This window comes from Chinchilla lanigera, unplaced genomic scaffold, assembly GCF_000276665.1.
Source record: "Chinchilla lanigera isolate Chin_1 unplaced genomic scaffold, ChiLan1.0 scaffold00088, whole genome shotgun sequence".
Classification (NCBI taxonomy): domain Eukaryota; kingdom Metazoa; phylum Chordata; class Mammalia; order Rodentia; family Chinchillidae; genus Chinchilla; species Chinchilla lanigera.
In genome coordinates this window covers 1809035-1836126 of record NW_004955489.1, presented here as the reverse complement: position 1 = coordinate 1836126, position 27092 = coordinate 1809035, and the positions used below count along the sequence as shown (strand labels likewise).

The 27092-nt window shown below is 40.7% G+C and overlaps 1 protein-coding gene across 1 annotated transcript in view; it reads left to right on the top strand.

Moving 5' to 3' along the window:
• Positions 1 to 27092, top strand: part of Hhat (hedgehog acyltransferase) — a gene marked incomplete in the record, with an annotated part of 314509 nt that overhangs the window by 31962 nt on the left and 255455 nt on the right. The window contains 1 exon segment of the mRNA XM_013504483.1: positions 15436 to 15549. Within this exon segment, the coding sequence (XP_013359937.1) occupies positions 15436 to 15549 (114 nt within the window).

Here is a 27092-nt window from a genome sequence, read left to right as displayed (position 1 = left end):
AGGGAGCAGTTGTACACACTACAGGATGCAGAGCAGCCCGGGCTCATCCTTTGCCCAAGGTCTTGATGATAAACATGTCTCCAGGCATTGCCAGATGCCTCCCAGGGATAAATTCACCCACTTTTGACAACAGATGGCTCAGTGAAAGGCTCTATCCCCCTCGCTGCCTTGGTTGTGCAGATTTGTCATGCTTCCCTTTGCCCCTCCTTGTTCTCCATCTGGATGGTTCCTCCCTGCTTCCGTCTCAGGAGTTACACCTCAGATCTCAGTGTGGCCTCTTTCTCAGAAGCACTGCCTAAACTTCGAAATTGGGCTTAGTGTTCATAATTCCTAATACTTCTCTCCCTCCCTCCTTCCTTCCGCACCTGTACATTGATTGCTGTTGTCTCTATGCTCAGTATATGCTGCCTGCTGGCAACAGTGATGAGCCAGGCAGACAAGGTTCCATGCTGGAGCTTCCTCATGGGGAAAGACCAACAATAAATGAACAAATGTAGCAGCTACAGATTGAGCTAAATTATGTGAAGGTGCATTCATTCATTCATTTTTCATTACCATAAAAAATAACGGAGGAGGCAGCCACTTTATGAAGGAAAGGGGTTTACTTTGGCTCACGGTTGTGGAGGTACAGTGGTACCTGGGTTCATAAACTTAATTCATTCCACAATTCTGGGGAAGATGACTGTGATTGTCTTAGTTACTTGATATGGAGTTCACAGACAGAAGCAAAATTTTGCTGACTGCTTCTGTTTGCAAAGCGAGTTATTCACGAAAAGAGGCGTTCATGAACCAAGTCCAAAGTGGAGGGAACTTGACTGCTGCTGGCCTTGTTGTCTGAGTCTAAGTCCACAGGACATCACTTGGTGAGGGACAGTGAGCTCATGTGTGTTAGTGTGCCTCTTTCTGGTCTCTCCCTGTTATAAAGCCACCAAGTTTCAATCAAGGGGCTCCAACCTAATGACCTCTCCTCTTCCTAATCCCAAGACCCCACTTCTAAACACTGTAGTTGGATTAAGTTTTCATCCCCTTACAGTGGGCACTAAATTTTAGTGTCATGAAGGGGACATCCAAATCATATCTAAATCATGGCAGAAGGAAATAAACTGATCAGTGATACTGAAGTAATGCTTTGGGCTGTATCACATACCCCATTATGACACAGTTATTTGCACAGTTTTATGCTGTATTATCCATCCCAAGTTGATGGTGTGTCTCATAACCAGGGCTGAGATTGAATTATTTCTGTCTCCTCTGTGCCTGGAACAGTGAAGACAGGTACTGTATTGCTTTCCACTGCAGGAAAGAGTAAAGACATTAAAGTTAAATACAGCAGCCCTAGGCGCATGCTGGATGGGTGGGCAAGCTTCCTGTAGGATAGGGAAAGAGAGTTGGGTTTTAATGAGGTTCAGGTTCAGAGGGTCACAGCCAGGAGGACCTTTGCGCCCGTTTTGTTTCCTTGTTGTAATGTCAGCTGTCATGGGGAAGCAAGTGCATGTGCATCTGTTGTGACTCCATTTGCCACAGAGCTTGCTGTTTTGTCCCATCTGCTCCTCCAGGCCTGGGGCTGAGGACCACCTGCCCCACAGGTGGCCATTGTTCCTGGGGGTCTGTGTGGCCAGGGCCTCACCTCCTTGGTGTTGTCTGTCACTGCTCTCGCAGTCTTCTTTCTCTTTTTTCTTGCTGGTCTTCTCTGTAGTGGTGCTGAGGAGATAAAGGAAACCTCTCAGTGCTTGTTCTTGCTCAATGAAGTGAAAGGTTTTAGACAACATGGGCTGGGCTGAACCGAAACTCACACGCTCTGGTTTGCATTGCGTTAAGGTTTTCTTTCCATTTTTATTTCTGATTCAGGGTACTTGGCATAATGGAAAGAGCTCAGGTTTGGAGTTGTGTGGACCTGAGTTCAAACATGGCTTTACTACATCATGGAAAACCATTCACCTTCTCTGAGTCTCAGTTTTATTATCTGGAATATGGGACTGGTAGGTGATGGCTGTAAAACACCGAGCATCTATATGCTTGGTGCAGAATGGATGCCTACAACATGATGTGGCTACTGTCCGTCCGTCCTTCCTTCCTTCCATCCTTCCTCTCTTTTTCTTTCTTTTCTTTTTCAATGGATGATTATTTTCTTATATTGCAATAAGAGTTGTTGGGAGGTAATGTTCTACAGAGAAATAATGGGAATTGCTGCTGAAAGGGGCATTGTGCTCCATATCCCGATATCTTATGAGTGCTGCAGGCAAGCACTTCTCCCTTCTCTCACAAGAGCATGTTTTCCTAAGGCAGGCTTCTGAAACTGGGGCACACCTGTGTGTAAGCTGTTCTTTCAGAAGTAAAATCGGAGAAGACTTCACAGTGTCTGTGAGAAAGCTAAGGAAGGAATGACAAGGACAGAAGAGGAAACTTGATAGTTGATGTCTTTAAATATATAGAGAAAAGTGGTACTTTTCTAAGTAAAGACATGGTTTTTAAAAGGCCAGGGGTATAGCTCAGTGGTACAGAGCCTGCCTGGCAAGCGCGAGGTCCTGAGTTTGATTCCCAGTACCAAAGACGTGGTTGTAGCTATTCAAGCTTTGCCTACCATAAAGATTTTAAGATTTAGCTTATCTATAAATGCTTCCTTATTTCAGTACTTTGAAAAAGTAGCATTGCTTTGTCTTGGTTCGTTTAACAAATATGAAGTGCCTGCGGGGCAAGAGGCCACTGAGCTATGCCCATGTGCTGAGGCTACTGAGATGCTCCAGGCTCTGTGTCTGTCTTCTCTGAGCTCTGAATATGATGAACTGGTGAGGTGAGAGATGCCACCAGCCTCTGGGGCAGAGAGGGACAGGATGACAAGACCCTGACTCAGAGGACTGTCATTGCGGTGTGGACTGAGACACAGGGTCAGGCAGGTGAAAGGGATAGCAAGCCTGCACCCCTAGAGTTGACAGCCAGTGACTGAGGTGGGCTAGACAGTTGAGTGGGAGGAGGAGGCATGACCGGAAAAGACAGAAGCCCTGGGCAGCCACGTGTGGAATCTGGACACACCCAGAAGGCAGTGGACACTCATCGAAGGGTTTCTGGTGTCACTTTTCTATGGGCTCTTTCAGGAGCTCACTGTCTCTGTCCCTCCGATTTGATCTTGGTTTTGCAGAGCTAAGCCTTGTTACTAACTTCACCATATTTTCGCCTGGCCTCTTGGAGCTTTTCCCTGAAGCAAACACTATTTTCTGTGAAGTGATAAATAGAAGAGAGAGGACAGCAGAGTGCTTGTTAGCTAAGAATTAATAAGCAAAATTGATGTTTATGTATCTGCTTTGCAGATCCTGTATTTACATAAGGTGGAAAGCTACAGTTCCTATTCCTGTCTTCACCAAATAATCACTCCCATTTCCCTTTGTCCTTACCTGCCCGCATACTTCCCATGTGTCTTGAAGGAAACCTGACAGAGATGAGAGCAGACAAGAGGCCAGCTACTGGTGATGGAGAGCAGCAGCGTGGTCTGTGTTAAGAAGAGGAAGCAGTCAGGCGTGCTTGGAGCTCTCCTCACATCACTGACCTGTGCGCATCTGGCCCCGTCTCTGTGCCCAGAGGGCCTCTCACAGGACACGGCAGTCTGCCCCTGCTGCACAGCCCCTCTGTGAAGGGGCAAAGCTGAATGAAACCCAGTTTTCTGCTAAGAAGGACAGGCTGTGAACTCACATATATGGCTCAGCCACACATCAGTCTGGTCCCATCGGGTGGAGGCAGAAGAGGGAGGGCAGAAACCCTGGACTAAGCTTTGAGGGGATGCTGTTTGGGGAGCGTGAGGGAAGCCTGATCTCTGTAAGTGCACAAGTTTAGGCAAACAAAGCAAACACTGCAGAGCCCCATGATCCTTTAGAGTCCCCAGCCACATGGGCATGTTTGACTCTGCCCAGCGGGCACTGCCCGGGCCTACTGTGTGTGGGGAAGCTGGGTGTGTCAAGGAGAGGTGATGTCCCCAGGAACAGCAAGATGCTCTCAGCCAGTCAGCTGGTTCACAACCCAGGCAGCTCCCCAATAAATCAGTGGTCATCCTGGCTCAGTGGCCCAGACTGTAATGAATGCTGTGGGTTAAGGGAAGCCAGAGGTGTGGTCTCTCCAAGTTTGCACTCCATCCGAGAAAGCGGGGTAACATGTAGCTATCTTGGGGTGATGCTCACACTGTGTACCAAGGGGCAGTTTGAGCAGATACAGGCTGTGTACAGCACGGACCCTTGGCCCTTTCTCTGTCTCTTGCCTAGAAACTGGCCCTGGCATGACATTTAGCAGAGTGATTCTGTGTGCATGATTGTTCCTGGGTAGGGTAGCTAAAAAGTGCTAGGAGAGGCTCTTGCCCTGGAATGACCAGGCATGTTTCCCTGGAAGAGGTAGCTTTGAATTGAGCTTTGGGCAGAGCTGTTATGTTTGAGCAGAGGTGTTATTGATCGAAGTTTATTAGATTGTTTAATAAGCACGAAATTCTTTGGTTTTACTGTTGGCAATTTCTGGCAGTTGGAGGTGAGTAGGAGTTAAAAGTCTCATCTCTGCCCAGGATGTTTTAAAGTGAAAGAGTCTGGGTGTAGGTTCTGCCACATGCACTGACATTTATGCGTAGGCCGGTGTAAACCAGTCCCTGAACCTGTCCCAGAAGCTCTGAGCTTGCTTGTCTGTCTTTAGGCATCCAGCAGGTGTCACAGGACACAGGATGCTCTCAGACCAGGAAGCGGCATGCCAAGGCTTTACCCTGAGAGCTCAGCTGCTGTCTCGAGAGACTTGTAGGCTTCATTCCCATGACGGGCAGCCTGAGAACAATTGTAACCCACCACATGTCGGACACCACTCTTTTCATTAATAAAATATTTATTTCTAACTTGGGAATGATAGGAATTGTAGCCATGTGTGTGATGTGGATTTCTGGTTGGGAACCGTCAGATGCTAACTCCTTCCTTCTTGAGTGTGGGTTCCTTATTTGGGCACTGTCAGTGCTAACAGCTGTCCTTGGGAGTATAAAGATTGAAGTTAATTAACACTCATCCTGTACTAATGCCTACCCAGGCAGGAATTATTCCAGCAGGGATGGTTGGTGGTGCCTGGGAGCTGAAATGTTGGGGAGCAGGAGCAGGAGCAGGAGCAGGGGAGGAGGGACATCGCTATTTCTCAGCACCGTCCCTAAAAGCGGTGCCTGTCAGCGTTCTGAAAAGGTTATTACCTCTTAAAAGCATGACATGACAGATGATAAGTCTCTGTGAGGAAGAAATTAGGAGCAGCAGCCAGGTAAGCGTGAGATCGTGAGACATGTGGGAGAAGATGTGAAGGCTGGCGCCTGAGTGGGGAGCTGACTGAAGCCACTTTTGTGGTGTCAGTCGCTGCCGAAAAGTTTGAGGTGGATGAAGGTTATTCCTTCTTCACTCCTAGGCTTTGTGAAAGCAAATCTCAGATAAAATTGTGGTTTTTCATATGTAAATTTTTCCCAAACTCTGCCTTATTAGCATCATTAAGAAACAGGACCAGTAAAGGCACTTTAGAGACATCCTTTTTTATCATATAAAGATGCCTATTAGAAACCAGTATTGTAGAGCTGGGCATGGTGGCACACAACTGTAATCCCAGCACTTGGAAGGCTGAGGTAGGAGGATCAGTGTGAGTTCGAGGTCAGCCTGTCTCAAAAAAAAAAAAGAGAGAGAGAGAAAAAAAAGAAACTAGTGTTACATTCTCAAGGGAAGTCCCTTCCAGGTAGATGTGATAATGTCCAGAGGGGGATTGTAAATTCTCTACTCAGCATCAGACAATCAGAAGTTCTCCAGTTCTGTGGGTTTTTATAATTTCTGGGTTGTAGTTGCTTATGGTAGCATATACCGGTCATCCCAGCACTGTAAGAGGCTAAGGCAGGAGAGGAGGACTTTAAATTTCAGCTCAGCCTGGGGAAATTTAGCAAGACTTTGTCAAAAATTGGAAAAGAACTAAGGATGCAGTTTAATCTTTCATAAGTGGAAAACAAAAACCTGGATACCTAAACCTCGAACCAATATGAAGATAATAGGAGTATCTTTAAAAGACCTTGTCTAGTCCTGCTTCCAGTATTAATAGTGCTAAGAAGTCACATTTCTAAAAAGTTTACATGTAGGAAACAAAACCCTTACCTACTAATCCCCAGAACCTACTTACTAAGCTACCTTCAAAAGGTGGTTCCTTTTTTTTTTACTAGTACAAATAGTCCAGCCAAGGTGAGGCCTCAAAAAATTACACTTGAATTCAGACGTGTTTCTCTCCATGGAAATATTTAGTAAAAGGCAAAAGATTTATTCAATCTAAAGAGAAACCAAAGTGTCTAGTGAGCTAACCGAACTCATTATGCCAATAAATGCAACTCCTAGTTCACTGATGGTGACTTTTTAACCCCAAGAGCTGGTTGCAGTATAAAGTTATTTATATAAGACATTCTGCAGATAAATATTTCACATTAGAAATATTGCATTGAAACACACACAATTTTTAACTTGAAAGGATTGGACTATGAGCAAGGTACTATGGGCATGCAAATGAAAGCTCTGAATCATCAACTTTCAGTTCTACCAACATTTTAGTGTTTACAGCCAGGGTCCTGGGCCACCGTTAGATGGTGAAGCAGATGTCCAGGTGGCTGAGTTCTACAGCCTTATCCCGGGTCAACAACAGAAACTGCTTTTGTCACTTTTGTATATCAGGATTTTGAATACAGTTTAAGTTTTATTGTATTTTTAAGGGCTTTCATTTTGGAATACACAGGAAATTGCAATAATGGTACAGATAATTCCCTCCTGCCTTCCTCAATGGGGAATTTTACACAGCCAACGTAGACTCTGAAACTCAGGAACTCTATGACATTGGTACCACCCGGACTTTACTCAGATTTCACCAGCTTTGCAAGGCACTCCTTGTAAATGTGCATAGAGTTGCGTGCAATTTTATCTCGTGTGCAGATTCGTGTAACCACCAACACAACAGAGAAACAGAGCCTTAAAGAATTAGCTTGCTCAGGCCGAGCATGGTGGCACACGCCTGTAATCCCAGCACTCGAGGCAGGAGGATCGTTGCGAGTTCAAGACCAGCCTGGGCTACAAAGTGAGCTCACCACTGGCCTGAACTGCGCAGCAAGACCCTGTCTCAAAAAGACAAAAAAAAAAAAAAAAAAAAAAGAATTAGCTTGCTCTAACTCTAAACCTTCACACTCCCACTCCCCTCCCCCGCTACCCCTGAGGTGCTATGTTATAATACAGAGAACACATTCAGAATGGCTAGAGCTTTTATTGAGAAGAGTGGCTCTTTCATCTTATGGTAATGACCATGTTTGACCCTAGAGGTTTTTTTTCTGAAGTCCTCTTTATCTGATAGTAGTACAGCCATTCTTTTTTCTTCTTATTAAAGTGGATTTTTTTCTTCCTCCTTTCCCCACCCCTCCCCGTGTGTGTGTGTGTGTGTGTGTGTGTGTGTGTGTGTGTGTGTGTGTTTGTGTGTTGGGGATTGAACACAGGGCCTTGTGCATGCACTTGGTCTATCACTGAGTTGCACCTTCAAGCCTGGAAGTGAAGTTTTTGTAGAGTGGGGTCATGTCTTAACTGTCTACTCTGCCAGTCTGTTTTTTTTAATTGGTGTATTTAATTGGGTTGGGCTTTATTTGGCTTCTGAAATCTGTAGGTTTAAGCTTTTTGCCAAAATTGGAAAAATTTTTGCCATTATTTCTTTGAATAAATTTTCAGCACCACATATTTTCTCTTTTACCTCTGAAAAATTTAAGAGATGAATGTTAGATCTTTTGCTGTTGTACCATGGTTTGCAAGGACTTTTTATCTTTTGTCTGTTTTCTCTGTTTGTCCTGGTTGTGTAGTTTCTATGAACTCTTTAGGTTCAATAATTCTTTGTCATGTACTTGTGCTATTAAGCCAATCCAATGAGTCATTTAATTAATTTCATTGTGTTTGTTGTCATTTTCCAGGCCCTGAGGTCACTAGCCAGTTTGTCCTCTTCTTCCCACCTTTAAGACCCTTCTTGTGACTGTCACATATGTATAACACTCATGGTTTTAGTGGGAGCGACAGGGAGAAAAGTAGCCGCTGTATCGTGCCTGAAACCCAAAATTTACATGTGGAAGTATTTTAAAGTAAGTTTTAGGCGTGATAACAAAGATAAACCATTTTGTTAACACAGTGAGTTTCTGAAGAGAAATGGTTCAAGTTGTGGACAATGGGGAGACGAGGGCCAGTGAGCGCTGAAGATGGGATGTGCCCTAATTCTTACACCTTTGTTTCCTTTTCCCAGCTTTCAGGCATTTCGCCTGTCTGTGGTGGCTGACTGTGCTCGTCTGTTTCTGTTGCTATAACAAAATACGTGAAACTAGACACTGAGAGTTTTTTTAACACACAGTTGTAGAGGCTGAAAGTCCAAAACCAAGCAGCTCCATCTCCATGGCCTCTGAGGGCCCCTTGGCTGCGTCACAGCACAATGAGAAATGGAAAGGAAACTGGCTGTGTGTGGAAAAGGCCAAGTTGCAGGGTTTATAGCAGTCAGCTCTGCAGGGTATTCAGCAGGGTCCTGTGAGAACTGTGTGAGTCTCATCAGAGAGTGAGGCCCTCATGGCATAATTACTTCCCACTAGGTTCACATCTTGAGGGTACCAGCACCTCTCAACATAGTCAGACTGAGGACCAGGCTTGCAGCATATGAGCCCTATGAGACACACTCAGACACCTCCAAGCTGCGGCATTGACCATGCTCAGAGAAGCTGAGCAGCTGATGCTGTGGGAGGGAAGTGTCCTGTAGATAGCAGGGGCAGCTGGTAGGCAGAGGGGGAAGATGAAAAGATGTGTGGGAGAATCCTTGTACCTAACTCTGGTCATCTACTTTCCTGGTTTTCTCTCCATGTGTAAAGTCCAAGGAGAAAGGTCAGGTTATGAAGAGTTCTCTGCTACCCTAGGTGGGTGTTAAAGATGCTATTTTCTCCTCTTTCTCTCTTTTACCGTGCTTTCTTTCTTAACTGGTCTCTTCCCTGTAGGCCACTGACATTTTGGGACTTCATCTGGAGTTCCACTTTGTTATTGTGTGCCTGTTGCAGAGATGTTGTGTATAAATGAGTTTTCTTGAATATGTGAAGACTTCCTGAGCAGAAACCAGATTCTCTGAGTGAGGACCATGTTTGAGGTTGTGGTCCCCAAAGGATCGCAGCTCTTCACTGACTTCTGTTATTCTGGTACTCTTTGCACCTCTGGTATCCTGGAGAAGTGGCATTAATGGGGTACATGCTTTACTAGCACTCCTGGTAGCTGGAGTGTCTAGTCATTCCATTGGATTTCATTGTCTGTCATGATCCCTGACTCGTTATCCTTATTCGTTGTTTATATGCTGTTTTCCATACATCTTGTGGGAAATTTGGTTTGTACTTTTTTTCAGTTTGAAAAGCGTAGGGATAATAACAGTGTTTGTGCCTTTGACTTCATACTGGAATTCAATATTTCTCTTTTAAAAACTTGATTCTACTCTGGTTTAGATGTGGCTTGAATGTGCTGCCCAAGGGGTCCTGTGTGGAAACTTGATCCTGTGGCCATATTAAGGGGTGCTGGACCCTTTAAGGAGAGGGAGCCTCCTAGGAGGTCATAGGTCATTGGAGGTATGTCCTTAGAAGAGGCTAACTTAGTTGTCTTGGGACCCTAGTGTCTCTTTGGCTTTATGTCTCACCATGTTGCCTTGTCCAGTGCAGCTCTTGAAATTTGCAGTGGGAGGATGGTGGAGGATGAAGAAATGAGAACAAGAGTCAGAATACAGAAAGCTGAGGTCAGGTGGAGCCCCCTCTCCTGGTAGGAGAAAAGGAACTGCCCAACAACTGCATTGGGGCAGGGTGATGTCAGGTGAAACCCCTTTGCCTAACAACTTGTTTACCTGGCTTGCCTTGGGCACCTCCTGTTCTCAGGCTGGCCTTGCTCTCACCCTACACGTATGATCAATCTCCAGCTTAGTTAATCCCCACAGCATGTGATCCCCTACTTGATCTTGGCATGATGCTCTCCACCAAGAGGTCCTCACCAGAGGCTGGCAGCATGACCTTAAAACTTCAGAATTGTCATCAAAGAAGCTTCTTTTATTTATAAAGCTCCCAATCTTAGGTATTTCATTGCAGTAACAGAAAACGGACTGGTATAGACTTTTCTTAGCCAACTCTAGGAAGAAAGAAAATATGGAAGATATAAAGCAGGGAGACATTCTCTCCATGTTAGACCAAGTATATGCTATTCCAGAGACTTTGCTACTTATAGAAAAAAAAGTTTTATTAGTGAGGGCATTTTATCTTTGAGAAAGTTTGGTTGGGAGAGAGTGTTGTCTCTGGAAATTATGAGCAGTAAAATGACTTAGTTCAAATTATTTTAGCAGTAGCAGAGCAGCTGTTGAAAGAAAAAGAAAACTCTTCCAATAATTGCTTGATGAATCATTAGCCTGGGTTCATCCAGAGAGCAATGCCTCTTCTGTGTAGAATTTCTACAAAATTAATCTTTTTTTGTGTTTCTTGTCTGCAGATTTATAGGCCATTAAGGTGAGTTTGCTGCGTTTGAACATACAGGGAAACACTTATGACTTCAAGAAACTTATAAAGCTTTTCTCTGATCACAGAGAAACTTCTACTTAGTGCAGTTAGGAATTAGATATGGTCTCAAAGTAAATAATAAGCAAGTAATACCATTTCAGAATTAGATACACAAGAATGTCTGGTGTTTCTGTTGTGTTTTGTTTTTGCCACATGTTGGTTATGAGGATAAAGAAAACAGTAAATGTATTCACCTCTCTGCTAGTTTTCTCTGTAGGAGGGAAAAAAGATACTGTAATGAAAAATACAGACTTGTGAGCAACACAGGTGATTTCCTGTCTTATTTTCTAATACATAAATGCATTTGTGAATGTGTTCTGCGTAAATATGGCCTTCTTCATCTAGTTTTTGAATGCTCATTGGAATGATGCAGCTGTTTTCTTCTATTTCATTTTCCTCCACTTAATAGACTTCAGAATAAGGTACTTTAATATGAATTATGTTTGCGGTGCTTCTTTTATAAAGCTAGGGCTAGATTCCAGTGAGAAGAAACATTTTCCCATAGTGTGTTCATCAGTGGTTCATTGCAGACAAAAGAATTCACTCCAGTCATTTTAAAAAGAAAGAAAATTATTGCAGGGATTTAAAGATATTTCAGATTAACTAAAAGTATGCAAGAGCAGCGAAAAGTGAGTTTCCAGAGCCTTTGGACTGTAGGGTCTCCAGCATGGCTGCTGTGGAGCAACCAAAGAACCTCTGTCACTATTCTTTCAGAATAGGCTCACGGTGGTGCATTATGTTCTTTCACATTCAGAGTCACAGTGTGTTTGTTATCAGAAGTCAGTCCATTTGCAGATGTGGTAGCTGCAAGGAATTCTGGGACATGTAGTTTTCAATCTTCTACCCTCTAGTATAGTAGAAAGTCATAGTAGGGGGCCTGGAATAGCCGTGACTGGGCGCCTCCGTATCTGCCATAAAGAGCAGATATTTTATTTTGGGGAGAAGGTTAAAATGATTGCTTTCCCGTAGTATTTTAGAGATGGCAGCTTTTCTGAAGGAAGGTGCTCCCTTTTGTTAACCATGGACTCACTTTTTAGTTTAGTCTCTAGAACTTTTTTCTTACCTTTCTTTTAATTGGAGTTGGGAACCCAAACAGCTCAAATATCTTGTACTTCATGCATTAGTGCATCCATTTGTTTCAGGGTATACAGCTTGGAAATGCTTGGTTTTGTATTTCTGATCAAAGCAGAGTTTGTTGTTTATATATTTACCTAACAAACATGTACATTGTATGTAATAAATGTCAGGCACCATTCTAATTTATTCCTATAATTATAGCATGAAATACTTCCTCTATTTTAATAGTATTGCATTTTGTCAGTGTCTCTAGAGTGAGTAATTGATACATCAGAGAGTAGGCCTTGAGTTGGTGACGATAATATGTGGATCAGACCATCTACCAAATGCTCCATGAATTCATGTTCTCTCTGTTTATAAAGGCATCTAAGGTTAGGTACCAGGTCCTCTGCCTTTTGTATCTCTTCTTCCACTTTCTCAAAAGACTGCATTTATACTGGGTTCTTAAAAATGATTTGTCCCATTGTGTAGCCATTCAACCTTTCCACAAGCTTTTGTGGGCATCTAGTATACGCTTGTTGATTGGGAGAGACAATGCTAAGAATATACGTAGATCATCCATCAGCTTCAGAGGGTTCGTCCTTACTCAGGAATGGTGTGTCTGGGTGGGCTGAGCGAGTAGGAATTTTTTAGGTTTATAAGCTGTCAGCTGTAGGGAGGTGTAATTGGTCAGGGTGATCCATCCTTGCTTTACAAAATATCCCCAGACCAGCGGCTGCAGATCACCTGTGTTAGAAATACAGAATCCCAGGCTCCACCCAGGCTCCCGAGATCAGAATCTGCATTTTTATGAGATGGGCAGGTGACCTGTGTGGATCTGGAAGTGAGGGAAGTGCTGATACCGGAGGCTGCGTGTGGTGACTTTCCTTTGGAGCGCAGCCTCCGTTCCTCCCATGGAGGCTTCTGATGGGCAAGGCTTTGTCCACAGTTGGTGTCTGGCCATCTGTCCCCTTACAGCCCTGAGAAAGAGGCCGCTCACTAAGAACTGTGGGTCTAGAAAGGAAATAGGGAAAGGAATGGAGCATGAAAAAGTTGTTCTTGAGGCTTTTCTGACTTGAGATGTGTAATTCAGCTCTGGGTATGGAAGCAGTGACTGGATTTGTTACCCAAATTGTTAAGTGCTGGTTACTGACCATCTTGTTCTGTTCTGGCCTCAGCTTTTCTGTCTGGTCATTTTTTAAAGGTAATTATTGTCAGTGAAGGTGGTGGACATGAGGTATATATCTTTGCTTCTTTTAAAGAAATAGTGGTGAAAGACGGTGTAACTGTTGTTGATGGATGTGCCAGCCCTGGATTCTAAGTAGTCCTGGGCTTTTTAGTAGAATAGGAAGAGTTTGGGTTCTTAAGTGGTGTTGTGTCACTTTTGCCTATAAACAAACTTGGAAATGTTTTGAGACAAGGATAAGATTAGGATCATGAATTCTAAACATATTTATTAGTGTTCAAAAATATATTTACGAAGATAAAATATTGGGGTCTTTTAGATGTTTTCCAGTGCTTGGGACAGCCCTGCATGTGCTGTTGTAGTAAGTGCTGCCCACTGAGCTACATTCCAAGCCCACTGGGGTCTTTTGGAAGGAGTTGTTAAAAACTTTAACTTGGGCTTTTAGTGTCTTTCTGCTTATATTTCTTTCACAAGAGTGATGTTTTCTAGCATAGCGTCACCAGATGACCTTCACGTGACCTTATCCAAGTAATTGACCCTCCACTAATTTGGAAATTTAGATGCACGGAAATAGCTCTGACCAGGGACTAAGAGTGAGGTTAAGATTCAAGTTCTCAGTGCTGCTACCTGGCTGTGTGTGGGAGGCATGTCCTACACACCTCTACATGGAAAGAATTTAACCAGATCTGGGGTCTTCAGCAGTGGGCAAGGGCTCTATGAGGAATTTTTATGTGTATCAGGATCTTGTGGCATAGGGAGCTTGTGTTATTTGGGAATGCATGGTATTGTATTTCTTTATTTGAAAAAAACAGTCTTGTTTTTATTTTATTTTATTTTTTGTGGTTCTGGGGAACCCAGAGCCTTCTGCATGCAAAGTAAGACTCCTACCGGTGAGCACATCCCAGCCCATGTTTTAAAGCAAGTGGCCAACATAAAAGGACTTTTATTCTTGTCTGGGTGTTAATAAAGGATGGAGAGCACATGGGACTAGCTCTTAGTGGCAGGTGACATTTCTTTATGAATGCTATGTGCTGGGCACTGACTAGACTTTTGGTATATATATTTCTTAGTTCAGAAATTCCAATAAGTATTCTTGTCATATGAACAGGACAAAAAGGTTATATGTGATACTCAAGGTCATCATAGGTGCTATGTGGGTAGATGTGGGGTCAAACCCAGGCCAAGTCTAGGATTTGCTCCCTCTGCATTCATAATCTGGTGTGTGTGTGTGTTAATTTTTTTTTTTCTTTTTTTTTGGTTTTTGGTTTTTCTCCGGTACCGGGAATTGAACTCACGACCTTGTGCTTGCAAGGCAGGCGCTTTGCCGCTGAGCTAAATCCCCAGCCCTCTGGTGTGTGTGTGTGTGTGTGTGTATGTGTGTGTGTGTTCCTACAGCTCCTCTATAAAACAGGTGTTTTATATGTGTAAATGGTATTATTCTCAGGTGTAAAATGTGAAATCACATTTCCCACAGATCCAATGAAGTGAGTCTCGGAGTTTTCTGTGTGGAGACTGGAGGAGTGGTCACTATCAGTAGCTATCACTGGAGGAGGGTTCTTTCCTCATCTACACTGTTTAGCTTCAAAATTCCAGCTCGGTCAGGGCCTCGGTCATGGTTATGGTTGTGGCGAGATGCTGGCTGGCCAAGGCTTCATTGCCCGCTGTGAGTGGCTCATTCTCTTCATGCTCATCTTGGCTGCTGTGATCTTCTTGGACCATCTTTGGGTGCTTGTCCCCAGGCACCCTAGCATGTACTCTTGCCTGAAATTTTCACCTTCCCCTGCAGGGTGCCTCAGAGACAGGAACTGTGGTACAGAGCAGACACGGAGCACACAGCTTCCCCAGGGAAGGGAAATGTACTTACTTTTTCATTGCAATTTTGTGTAAAGTTAGTTAGTTTCCATATCCAGTTATTCTCTTACCTATAAATGACAGCAAGATTGAACATGACTGAATCAGGTGTGGTGGCATATACCTGTGATCCCGGCACTCAGGAGGCTGAGGCAGGAGGAGTGCCATGAGTTTGAGGCCAGACAGGACTACATAGTGAGTTCCAGGCCAGCCAACTACATAATGAGAGCCTGTCTTTCTCTTAAAAAAAAAATAAATAAATAAATAAAATAAACCAATAAGCAACAACAATGAAAAGATTTAACACAACTGACTTTAAGTAATTTTATTAGTGTCTGATTTCCATTTCTCTTGTTAAGGAAAGCACTTTGGTGTCTAAGCTGGGATAGCCTCAGTTCATTACTTGTACTAGTTCTGTGACCTTGGGTAAATGGATTGGAGTCCTTAAGCTTCTGTTTCACCTGGAGCCAATAATAGTTTTTACCCCAGGTCATCACTTTTAGCAAAGAGGCTGAATTATAAAGAAAGTATGATATGCAGTCAGGGAAAAGTGCTGAGGCCAGCCAAGCCGAAGAGTTTGGGGTGGGTGGGATGTTGGGGTGGAAAGGCTAGAAGTGGGTAAATGCTGTTTGACAAGATTAGGATTCACATTGGCCTTGCTGGTTGTGGTTTTCCCTGGAGCTTGTGTGTTGACTCAGGCAAGTGTAAGATCCCTCTGATAATACTGACTTCCGTTTGGCCTGTGTAGGACCCAACAGACTTCGAGTGGAGCTTCTGGATGGAATGGGGAAAGCAGAGGCTGGCGTGGCTGCTGCTTGGCCACGTGGCGGTGTCTCAGGCCGCCGCGCTGCTGGTGAGGAAGGTATGGCTGTGTGTGTTACTTCCTTCTAAGCCTCTTTTTTCCTTTGCCTTTCCTAAAGAAAGTGTTCCTGAGGCAGGAATTAGAAGACATGAGTTACTGTCCTTGGGAACCACACAATTTGGTGATGATCAATATGACATTTAAGATAAGAATGTCTTACATTCTCACCCTGGGTTTACTTCCTCTGAGTTTATTGCAAAACTATTAAATAGGAAGGTTTTAGAGTAATTTCACTTCAGATGGTATCTCGAAGATCATTCCCGATTAAATGATTCTATAAACAGTTGCCCATTGAGGAGAATCTGTGTGGTTTCCCTTACAAATTCAGAAGGAAGTAATTTCATTAAGATGTGGGAAAATTTTAATGTCTAGTAATGTGTGCTATTATGGATGTTTTAGACCAGAATTCAGTTAGGTTTTTGCTCTCGCCTTGGCGTGGAATGGAGAGCAAGGAATTCTTCAAAGTGAATATTTGAACAGTGACTTCATAGAGGCAGAATTGCCACCCTTTTCATAGGGTTAGCTACTGCGGGGCACAGATGCCACTGGAGGGATTGCTCTGTCCTCTAGGGACTTGGCTTTTGCCCAGCATCCTCCAAATGATGCATCTTGCCTGCTGGCAATGCTTGCTGGAAGAAAGAGTCTGTGCTTGGAAATTCACTGAGTAAAAACAAAACACAACCAAACTGACTTGGAAGTCAGCCCCTGAGACCATCCAGGTGAAACTGAAGGACTGGAGAAGCAGCGGCCCCTGTGGGGAGGGAGAAGGTGAGACTGGGGAGCTGGAGGCCCCTGGTGGAGGCATGCACCCAGCTTAGGCCAGTTTCTTGCTCTTTCCCCAGAATCGGCAATTTCTGGGCTGACTTCTCATCCTGGAGGATAGTGAGTCCGAATTTCATACTAACTTGCTTTTAAATATAGTATTGATTACTTGTTTGTATTCAAGTGGTTGTTTCCATCTTTTGAAACAGCAAAAACTAAAATATTTGATGCTGTCAAACCTGTATATATTTAAAAATTTCATGTAACTTTCAGAGCAGACCTAATAAATAATACATTTTTGTTTCTAAGCTGGTAATGGGTGTATCTACCTCAGCTCTCATGAACACTTTCTTTTCTTCTACAAAGTTTTCTTCAGTTTTTTTCCAAGATTTTAAAATTTTCTAATTTAACATTTTTATTTCTAACACAAAGCTTCTTTGCTCACAGGTAAATGTCAGGTAAGTCTCAATTTTCCTATATGTAAAGAAATAGTTTAACACCTCCCTCTTACCTCTTTGAGGGGCAGATGAAATGCTTTGTCCTGTGTTACGACGTCAACTCTTGCTACCATAACCGTGGTGAAGAGCAGCTCTGTGGTGGAAGAGTGCTGGAGACACAGTATCATGTTTGGCTCTTGCTTTTGTCATTGATTAGCTTTCTAATATTAGGAAAGCTTTTCCCATTGACTCTTAGTTTATCATCCATAAAAGAGGCTTGATATGAAAGATATTTTCCCCATAAAATATGATGAACTTCATTTATTGGAAATTTCATGATAGTAAAAATGCAGCAAAACTGGGACATAGAGATAGCAGAAATAAAAATGTTTTGGTAGTCACAACCAGTGTAAATGGATTCTCAAAAAAAGATGAAAATTAAACTGGGTATAGTGGTCACACCTATAATCCCAGGACTTTGGAACGCAAAAGCAGGAAGATGGCAAGTTCCAGTCAAAAACTTACTGAGATTCTCTCTCACAATAAAAAATGAAAAGGGCTAGGGCTATAATGCAGTGCAAAGGGCCTGGGTTCAATCCCTAGTACCATAAACAAAACATGAACATTGTTAGACTACATTTTACTTTATTTTTTTGAGACAGGGCCTTGCTATATAGTTCAGGCTGGCCTTGAATTCACAGTGTAGCCTGGGCTGGCCTCGAACTTATGGAGATCCTCCTGCCTCAGCCTTCCTAATGCTGAGATTACAGGTGTGTACCACCAAGCCTGGCTTAGACTAGATTTTTTAAAACAACAGAAATTAAGTAAAGCAAAACAAAATCCAGAGATGTGCTTTTTAGCTTGATATACTTAAAACAGAAGGAAGAAAGTTTGAAAATAAAAGATGGAAAAGATATTCCAGAAAATATAAATTCCTTCTCTCAGTAAGATACTGCTACAGTTTTATTAATATCTGACAAAGAATATTACTAATTATAAAGAGGGTTATTGTTTAGTAAAGAGTTTGTTACTAGGAAGAGGATTACAATTCTAAATTTTTTTGTTTCAAAATATATAAATCAAAAGGTAATCAGTATAAAAATGCATGAAGCAGTGATTATGTGGAAGAGTTTTAACATAACCCTATTAATAATTGATATACAATGGATCAAAAAAATAAGGAACAGCACAAGTAATAAGCTTGATAAAAAGAAAAAAATACATAGAAAATAAAAATTTGTACATATATTTAAGTTGTTGCCTTCAATAACTGGTGAATCCATATTCTTTTTAAGAACACAAAATGACTCATACTGGACCATAAAGTAATTTTCAAAGGAAGTGTTTTATATAGGTATCTTCTATAATCATAATACAAATATGTTGGAAAACACTAACAAGATAAGCTGAGAATTTTAACTCCTCTAGCAATTAGGAAAGAAACACATTTTTCATTATTTTGGATTTGTTATTAGTACTGTGCCTGTTTGCAGGACACAGGGATTCCATTTCCTGGGGAGTTGGCACGTGGACAGAACACATCTCAGTTCTGTTTTTCATTTTCTGTTCCCTCCGGCCTCCTTGCTCCTTCCAGCTCTTAGTCTCATTTCCATTTGCAAAAGCTCTATTTTTAACATTTTCCCCCTTTCAGTTCTTTTTTTGCATCCCTTTTGTTTCCTCTTCCATTTGAAAAAAGTCTCCTTTTTATTTATCTTTTATGTTGCTGTCTTTCTCTCTCATTTGAGTTTCTCATATAAGAGAGACTCTGAAATATTTAAGTTTGTGTGTTTGACTTAGTTCACTTAATATTGTGGTCTGAAGTTGCATCTGTTTACCTACAAATACCTCAAATTGATCTTTCTTTATGGCTGAGTAGTACTCCACTGTGTTTAAATACCACATTTTCTTTATCCATACATTTGTTGATGGATATTTAGGCTGCTTTCAAGATCTAGCTATTATGAATAGTGCTGTTATAAGCATAGGTATTCACGTATCCCTGTAATATGATGTGTTGAACTCTTTCAGGAAGATACCTAGAAGTGGAAGGGTTAGGTCAAATGGAATTTCCACTTACAGTTTTTTGAAGACTCTCCACACTGATTTCCATAGTGGTTCTACTAGTTTACGTTCCCACCAACAATGCAGAAGAGTTCATTTCTCCCCATATCCCTACCAGCATTCGTTATTATTTGATTTCTTAATGATAGCCATTCTTAACAATGATAGTATCTCAATGTTATTTTAATTTTCATTTTTCTAATAGCCAGTGATGTTGAACATATATGTATTTATTAGCCATTTGTACTTTTTCTTCTGAGAAGTGTCTGTTCATTTCGGTTGCCCATTTTTTGATTCGGTCTTTTATTTGAGGGGGTCTAATTTTTCTGAATTCTTCATATATTCTAGATGTCAGTACTTCTGTCCAAGGAATAGCTCACAAACTTTTTGCCATTCTCTAGGTTGTCTCTTCACTCTGTTGGTTGTTTCTTTTGCTGTGGAGAAACTTTATGTTTTTTTTTTGTTGTTGTTGTTTTTGTTTTTCTCCAGTACCGGGAACCGAACTCACGACCTTGCGCTTGCCAGGCAGGCGCTTTTGCCGCTGAGCTAAATCTCCAGCCCCCAGAAACTTTTTAATTTAATATCCTATTTGTTGATTCATGGTATTGTTTGCTGTGTCATTGGAATTCTGTTCAGCAAACCCTTACCTATACCTGTGTTTACCCATTTTATCTTCCAGCAGATTAAAGAAATATACTTTCATATAACTCAGATTCTTAGGTCAAATTTAGGTCAACTTAAGTCATGTAACTTAGGTCAAAGAAGAAAACTTACTAGAAATTAGAAAATATTTATAAATGAAATGAAAAAAATAGATATAAAAATTTGTAGAATGCAGGTAGCATGGTACTTAATTGGACATAACCCTCCACATTCATATTAAAGGAAAAATAAAATTTATGAGTTAAGTGTACAAGTTAAGCTGGCAAGGTAATATGAGGGAAAGCACAACAAAGAAGAAAGGAAGGAAAGAAAAAAATAAGAGCAGAAATTAATGACAGTAATTGGCAAGATTGAGTAAGAACAAAGGTAAGGTACAGATAACCAAAGTAAAGGATGGTGTGGTGGATTGACAACTGGTGATCAGCTTGTAATGCCCAGCTGAACTGAAGCAGCATGGTGCTGGGTGTGGAAGGCCCACCTGAGGATTGTTGCTGGCAGCATAAGAGGCAGAACTGGAGAAGAAAAGCTGTTGGGGAGCTGTTGGTGCCATTGGGAGCTGTTGGTTTTCCTGGAGGAGCTTATTATGCTGGCTTTCCTGATGAACTCGGCTGATCTCATCTTTGGATGAGCTTGGTACCTCACTGTTGCTGAAGATGACTGTGGTACTTTGTGGGCAAGCTCTGGTTCTTACTTTGAGCATTGCTTCCTGGCTCCAGTGCAGATCCTTCAGCCTCCTGGCACAGATCCTTGATCCCACTGGCTCAGACTTTCTAGCTTCCATCACTGACCTTTGGGCCTTCCCAGCTCAGGTCCTTGAAACAGGCCTGCATGAGACATTGTCGTGTGCTCTTGGCCTTTAGTTAGTTGGACTCATTGGGGGGCATTTTTATGGGCTCTAGGTCTTCAGCTGGACTCTTGCAGACATTACCGTGGGATCCAGGCCCTCCACTGGATTCTTTGGTCATTAGTGTGTGGACATATTTCCTGCACTCTCTTTGTGTATGACTCTTCGGGTGACTATTATAAATAATCTTATAATCTATGTGTCCTCTATATAATTGTTTCCCTTGCAAAACCCCTGACTACAACAGATGGAAAAGCAGAGATTTACATGGTACAGAAATTAAAAAATAAAGTATGATAATATTTTGCATGCCATGTGATTATGATTTTTAAAACTTTGTCACAACAGACAAATTTCAGGAAAATATAACTGAAATAATTGACTCATGAATAAATAGAAAGATTGACTAGTACTGTGCCAGTGAAAATAAATCAGTAACTAAAATGTATTTGTTAAAACCCCATTAATCTAATAAACCAAATCTGTCACATACCCAAGGTGCAAATAATTTGATTTTTTCTGAGGCTTTTTCAGAAAAGATAATGGTGTGCTCATAGCATAAAATTGATATTAACATCTGAGAACATGCTCTACCAGATATTATAAATACATAGTACATAACAAGTATGTACTTATGCATAATTATTACAAGTACATAATAATTAGGACATTATTACATTGTTAGCAGGATAGACAAGATCAATGGAACACAATGTGATATAAAAAATACACATAGGTGGAAATTTGATTTATGACAGAGCTGAATTCAATAAACAGTGCTTATAAAATTGTTAAAGAAGAGTCTGCACCTCCTCCATTCTGTCTGTGGGATGGTGGGGTCTTGCGAGCAGAGTGAGTCTGCAACTTGGGATCTCTCCATTCTTTTTGTGGGACTCTGGGGCCTGCAAGCAGAGTGAGTCCATGCCCTGTGCCTCCTCCATTCTTTCTGTGGGAAGGTGGGGCCTCCGAGCAGAGGACAGGGGTCTTTGAGTTGAGTGTAAGGACACAAGCCTTTGTGGAGGAGACTGACAGGAACCCCAAGACCTGAGACCCAGGACAACAGCCAGATCCCAGGTGCATGGGCACACAACAACCTTGAAGGGCAGAGTGATTGGTGAGACCAGCAGTGTGGAAGTGTCTGATGCAGCAGCAAGGAGCCAGCTGTTGAATTTCAGAGAACTCCACCAGCAGAAGTCCAGTCCCAGGCCCCATATCCAGAGGCCACGATCAGTTCCATACCCAACACATTTCTGGGATTAACTGTGGACACTATCACAGAACTGTAAGCACCAGAGATATTTTACTACTTTCATTCTCCCTTGTTTGTCTGATTGGACATCCCTTTCTTGTCTGATGGGATGTCGTCTTGTTTTCTTCTATATTTGGTAGTTATTTTTTTATTTGGGGTTTTTATATTTTCTTTTTCTATTTTTTCTCTCATCTCCTTTTTCTTTCTTTTTTCTTTGGTTCACTTTCATTCTATTTTTCCATTTTTTCAGTATTTAGGTTTCTTACCTTTTTTTCATTCTCTTCTATAGACTCACTTTCTCTCTTTCCTCAACTGCTTCTTGAATTTAAACTTTCAAGTGAGTAAACATTGTCTCTGCCCTTTCTGACTACTCCTTTATATTCTGTTTTATTCTTTCCCTCCTATGTCCTTCACTTTCCTGATCCTGGGTGATCATCCTTTAATTTCCATCCCTGACTCTACTATATTTGACCTCACTCATAATTTTAGCCAATCCCCTAAACATATTAACTCCCCTGCTCCCGACAGAAGGGTAGAATCACATGACTAAGGGGAAAATCATTGCATACAAGTGCACAGTATATGTTTGATTTTGTTACATAATTTTAGAGTTTACCCCCATGCTCAGAGGTAACAGGTTACTGGTTATCATAGTTTATCAGTAGTTAAGCTGCACTTGAAACTATTGCTATTAATAATTGTACTACTTTAGTCAGGATGTCATACATGTTATAAACAGTTTTTCTCCCCTCTCTGATAACACTGTGATTGTATGAGGTCATAATCATCACTACAGCCCAGTGTCAAAGGATTAGGAACTGAGACAAGTAGTAACTTTGCATCCTTTACAAATTGGGAAACTAGGGCCTTGGGACAGCTAAAAGAAACCACCTACATCTAGAAGACATCCCTGAAGAACAGACACGTTGTAGGAAAACCTAAATACTAGCAATAAAGCTATATATCATAAGAAACTGGCAAATATCAACATAGAAAACAAAATATAAAAGAGAAAATAGAAAATGACAAGATGCAGAAGCAAAATGCAACCCCAGCTCACCCAGGACAAGTCCAGAACTCAAAGAGATAGATGAAATTGAAAATCAAACACTGGAACTTTCTGAAATGATAGTAGCAGAAGTGAAAAAACAAGTGGCAAAGGCTATGGAGAAAATAATCTCTCAGGTATAGAAAAGAATGATGCTTAAAATCAAAGATATTAGAGAAGAAACAGATAAAACAATAGATGAGCTTAGAAAAATGATGCAAACAAATAATGCCCAGCATAGGAAAGAAATGGAATGCATGAAACAGATCCAACTAAAACTCCAAGAGATAAAAACCTGCATTGAAAGTATATGCAACAGGTTGAGCAAGGGAGAAGATAGGATTTCAGATCTTGAAGATAGAATTACAGACAGTGACAATGAAAAGAAAGATACCTTCAAATTAGCAAGAGACCATGAAAAAAATCAATCCAACAGCTACAAGATGAAGCAAAAAAGAATAACATAAGATTGATTAGGGTAAATGAGAAAGCTGGAAACAGCACAAAATACATAAAAAACTCTTCATAGAAATAAGGGCAGAAAACTTCCCAAGTGTGGATAAAGAACTTGACAAACAAATAAATGATGCAGAATATTCCTGACCAAAATAAACCTAGGCAAGACATATAATAATCAAGAGTCTAGCTGGGGATATAGCTCAGTGGTACAAGTGCCTGCCTGGCAAGCCCAAGGTCCTGAGTTTGATTCCTGGTACCAAAAAATAAATACATAAAAAGATTTCAGAAATTCAGCACAAGAACAAAATACTAAAAGCTGTTAGAGAAAAAAAACAGATCACCTATAAAGGAAAGCCATCAGAATTACAGCAGACTTCTCAACACAGACACACAAGTCAAGAAGAGCTTGGAGTAAAGTATTTCAGGTCCTGAAAGAAAACAACTTCCAGCCCAGACTGATGTACCCTGCAAAACCATCTTCCAAAATTAATGGAGAAGTAAGATACTTCCATGACAAAGAACAACTGAAGAGATTTATGAAAACCAAACCAATGCTACAGAGAGTACTAAAAGATATTGTAGACAGAGAAAAAAGTGAACACAATTCCAAGAACAACAATAGAAAGAAACTACCAGACAGGGTAAGCAATTAAACAGAGGGGAAAAGCAGGGAACCAACAGTGGGAAAACACCATAATCAAGATAAGCCAGTACATATCAGTTATAACCATCAATGTAAATGGCCTCAACTCACCAATCAAAAGAAACAGACTGACAGAGTGGATCAAGAAACAAGATCCAACAATATGCTGTATACAAGAAACACATTTAACACAAAAAGAAATTCATAGACTGAAAATCAAAGGATGGAAAACAATCTTCCATGCAATAGGAACCCAGAAAAAAGCAGGAGTACCTATTCTTTTCACGGACAATGTCAACTTCAAACTAAGGATGATCAAAAGGGATAAAGAACCCTGTTAGGGGGAAGCTTCAAGAGGAAGCAATAACAATCATAAATATATATGCATCAAATACAGCAGCACCCAACTATGTAAGACAATTACTAATAGACATGAAAAATCAAATAATAACACAATTTTAATGAGAGACTTCAACACCCCATTGTCACAGAGATAGGTCAACTAGACAAATAATCTACAAGGAAATAACAGAACTGAACCAAACCTGTGAACAAATGGACTCAGTAGATGTTTACAGAGTGTTCCATCCCACAGTATCAGAATACACATTCTTCTTAGCTGCACACAGACATTCTCTAAAATAGACCACATACTAGCCCATAGAACATGCTTAACTAAATGCAAAGGAATTGAAATTATCCCATGCATATTATCATAGTACAATGAAATTAGAAATTAATGACAAAAGGAACCCCCAAAACTCCATAAACACATGGAAATTAAATAGCAGCCTACTGAATAACCAATGGGTCACAGACAAAGTTAAAGAAGAAATTAAACACTATCTACAAACAAAAATGTAAATACAGCATACCAGAATCTGTGGGATGCACTGAAAGCAGTCCTCAGAGGGAAATTTATAGCAGTGAAAAACTCACACATCAGGAAAACAGAACAAGAACAAATAAATAGCCTAATGCTACACCTCAAACTTGCAAATAAAGAAGAACAAGTCAAGCCCAAAGCACAAAGAAGGGAGGAAATTATAAAGATCAGGGCAGAAATTAATGCAGTTGAGACTAAGAAAGAAATACAAAGAATAAATGAATCAAAGAATTGGTTCTTTGAAAGAATGAATAAAATTGATAAACCCCTAGCCAACCTTATCACAAAAAGGAAAGAGAAAACTCACATTCATGCAATAAGGAATGAAAAGCGTGAAGTCACTGCAGATCCTATAGAAATTCAGAAGATCATCAATACCTACTTTGAAAATCTTTACTCCTATGGGATGGAAATCACAGAAGAAATGAACAGATTCCTAGATACTTATGAATTACCAAAGTTGAATCAAGAAGATATAAAAATTCTGAATAACCCAATGTCAATGAATGAAATTAAAAATGTGATTAAAAACCTACCAACAAAGAAAAGCCCAGGTCCTGGTGGATTCACAGCTGAATTCTACAAGAAATTTAGAGAAGATTTAATGCCAACACTCTTAAAACTCTTCAGTGAAATTGAAAAGGAAGCAATTCTCTGTAACTTAATTCTGGAGGCAAGTGTTATACTGATACCAAAACTAGAGAAAGACCCAACCAAAAAAGAACACTACAGACCAATCTCTCTAATGAACATAGATGCAAAGATACTCAACACAATATTACCAAACAGAATTCAGCAAATCATCAAGAAGATTATACACCATGACCAGTGGGATTCATCCCAGGGATGCAGGAATGGTTCAATATATGCAAATTAGTTAATGTAATACACCATATCAACAGAACCAAAGACAAAAACCACATCTTAGTTGATGCAGAAAAAGCTTTTGAGAAAGTCCAATACTCATTCATGATAAAAACCCTACAGAAATTAGGAATAGATGGTCTTTACTTCAATCTGATCAAAGCTGTCTATGACAAACCAAGCGCCAACGTCATACTAAAGGGACAAAACTGAAAACTTTCACTTTAAAATCTGGAACAAGACAAGGTTGTCCACTGTCACCATGCCTATTCAATATAGTGCTCAAAACATTAGCTAGAGCAAGTACACAAGAGAGAGAAATAAAAGGAATAAGGACAGGAAAGGAAGAAGTGAAATTATCATTATTCACAGATGATATGATACTCTACATAGAAGACCCCAAAATCTCCACCAACAGACTCCTAGAATTAAAAAACAAATTCAGTAGCATAGCTGGAGACAAAGTAAACACTCAAAAATCAATAGCATTCCTATACACAAACAACAACACACTGAAAGAGAAATTAGGGAAACCATACCTTTCACAATAGCATCCAAAAATTGAAATACTTAGCAATCAATCTAACAAAAAAAGTAGAAGAGCTATACAGTGAAAACTGCACTACTATGAAAAAAGAGATTGAAGAGGTTTTCTGAAAATGGAAAGACATTTCTTGCTCATGGATAGGAAGAACTAATATTGTGAAAACGGCCATACTCCCCAAATTGTTGTACAGATTCAATGTAATCCCAATTAAAATACCATTAGTATACCTCACAGATCTAGAGAAAACATTCCTAAAATTCATCTGAAACCACAAGAGACCCAGAATAGCAAAAGCAATCTTGGACAACAAAAGAAAGGCAGGAGGCATCACAATTCCCGACTTGAAATTTTACTACAAAGCTACTGTGATAAAATCAGCATGGTACTGGCAAAAAAAAACAAACCTGAAGATCAGTGAAACAGACTGGAAGATGCAGCCACAGCCACAAACAAACTCAACCACCTTTACTTTTGACAAAGAGGTCAAACAAGTTCACTGGAAGAAAGATAGCCTTTTTAATAAATGGTGCTAGAATAACTGGTTTGCCACATGCTGAAGACTGAAACTAGATCCATGTCTATCACCATGCACCAAAATAAAGTCAAAATTAATTAAAACTCTAAATGTTAAAACACAAACACTAAATCTACTGGAAGAGAAAATAGGTAAAAATCTTCAAGACGTAGGGGTGGGTAGAGAGTTCATGAACAAAAACCAAACTGCGTGGGAAATACTTTAAAGAATCAGCAACTGGGATCTCATGTCATTGAAAAGGTTTTGCACCTCTAAAGAAATCATCAACAGAGTAAAAGGAAAACCCACAAATTGGGAAAAAATTTTAGCTAACTGTCCCTTGGACATCTAGAACATATAAAGAAAAAAAATCAGGCCCCCTAAATTTAAAGATTGAATACAAAAATGGACATCTGGGATGGATACACACTTCTCAAATAAAGAAATACAAATGGCAAATAAATACATGAAAAAATGTTCAACATCATTAGTCATACAAGAAATGCAAATTAAAACAGCGCTGAGATTCCATCTCACCCCAGAAAGAATGGCTATCATCAAGAAAT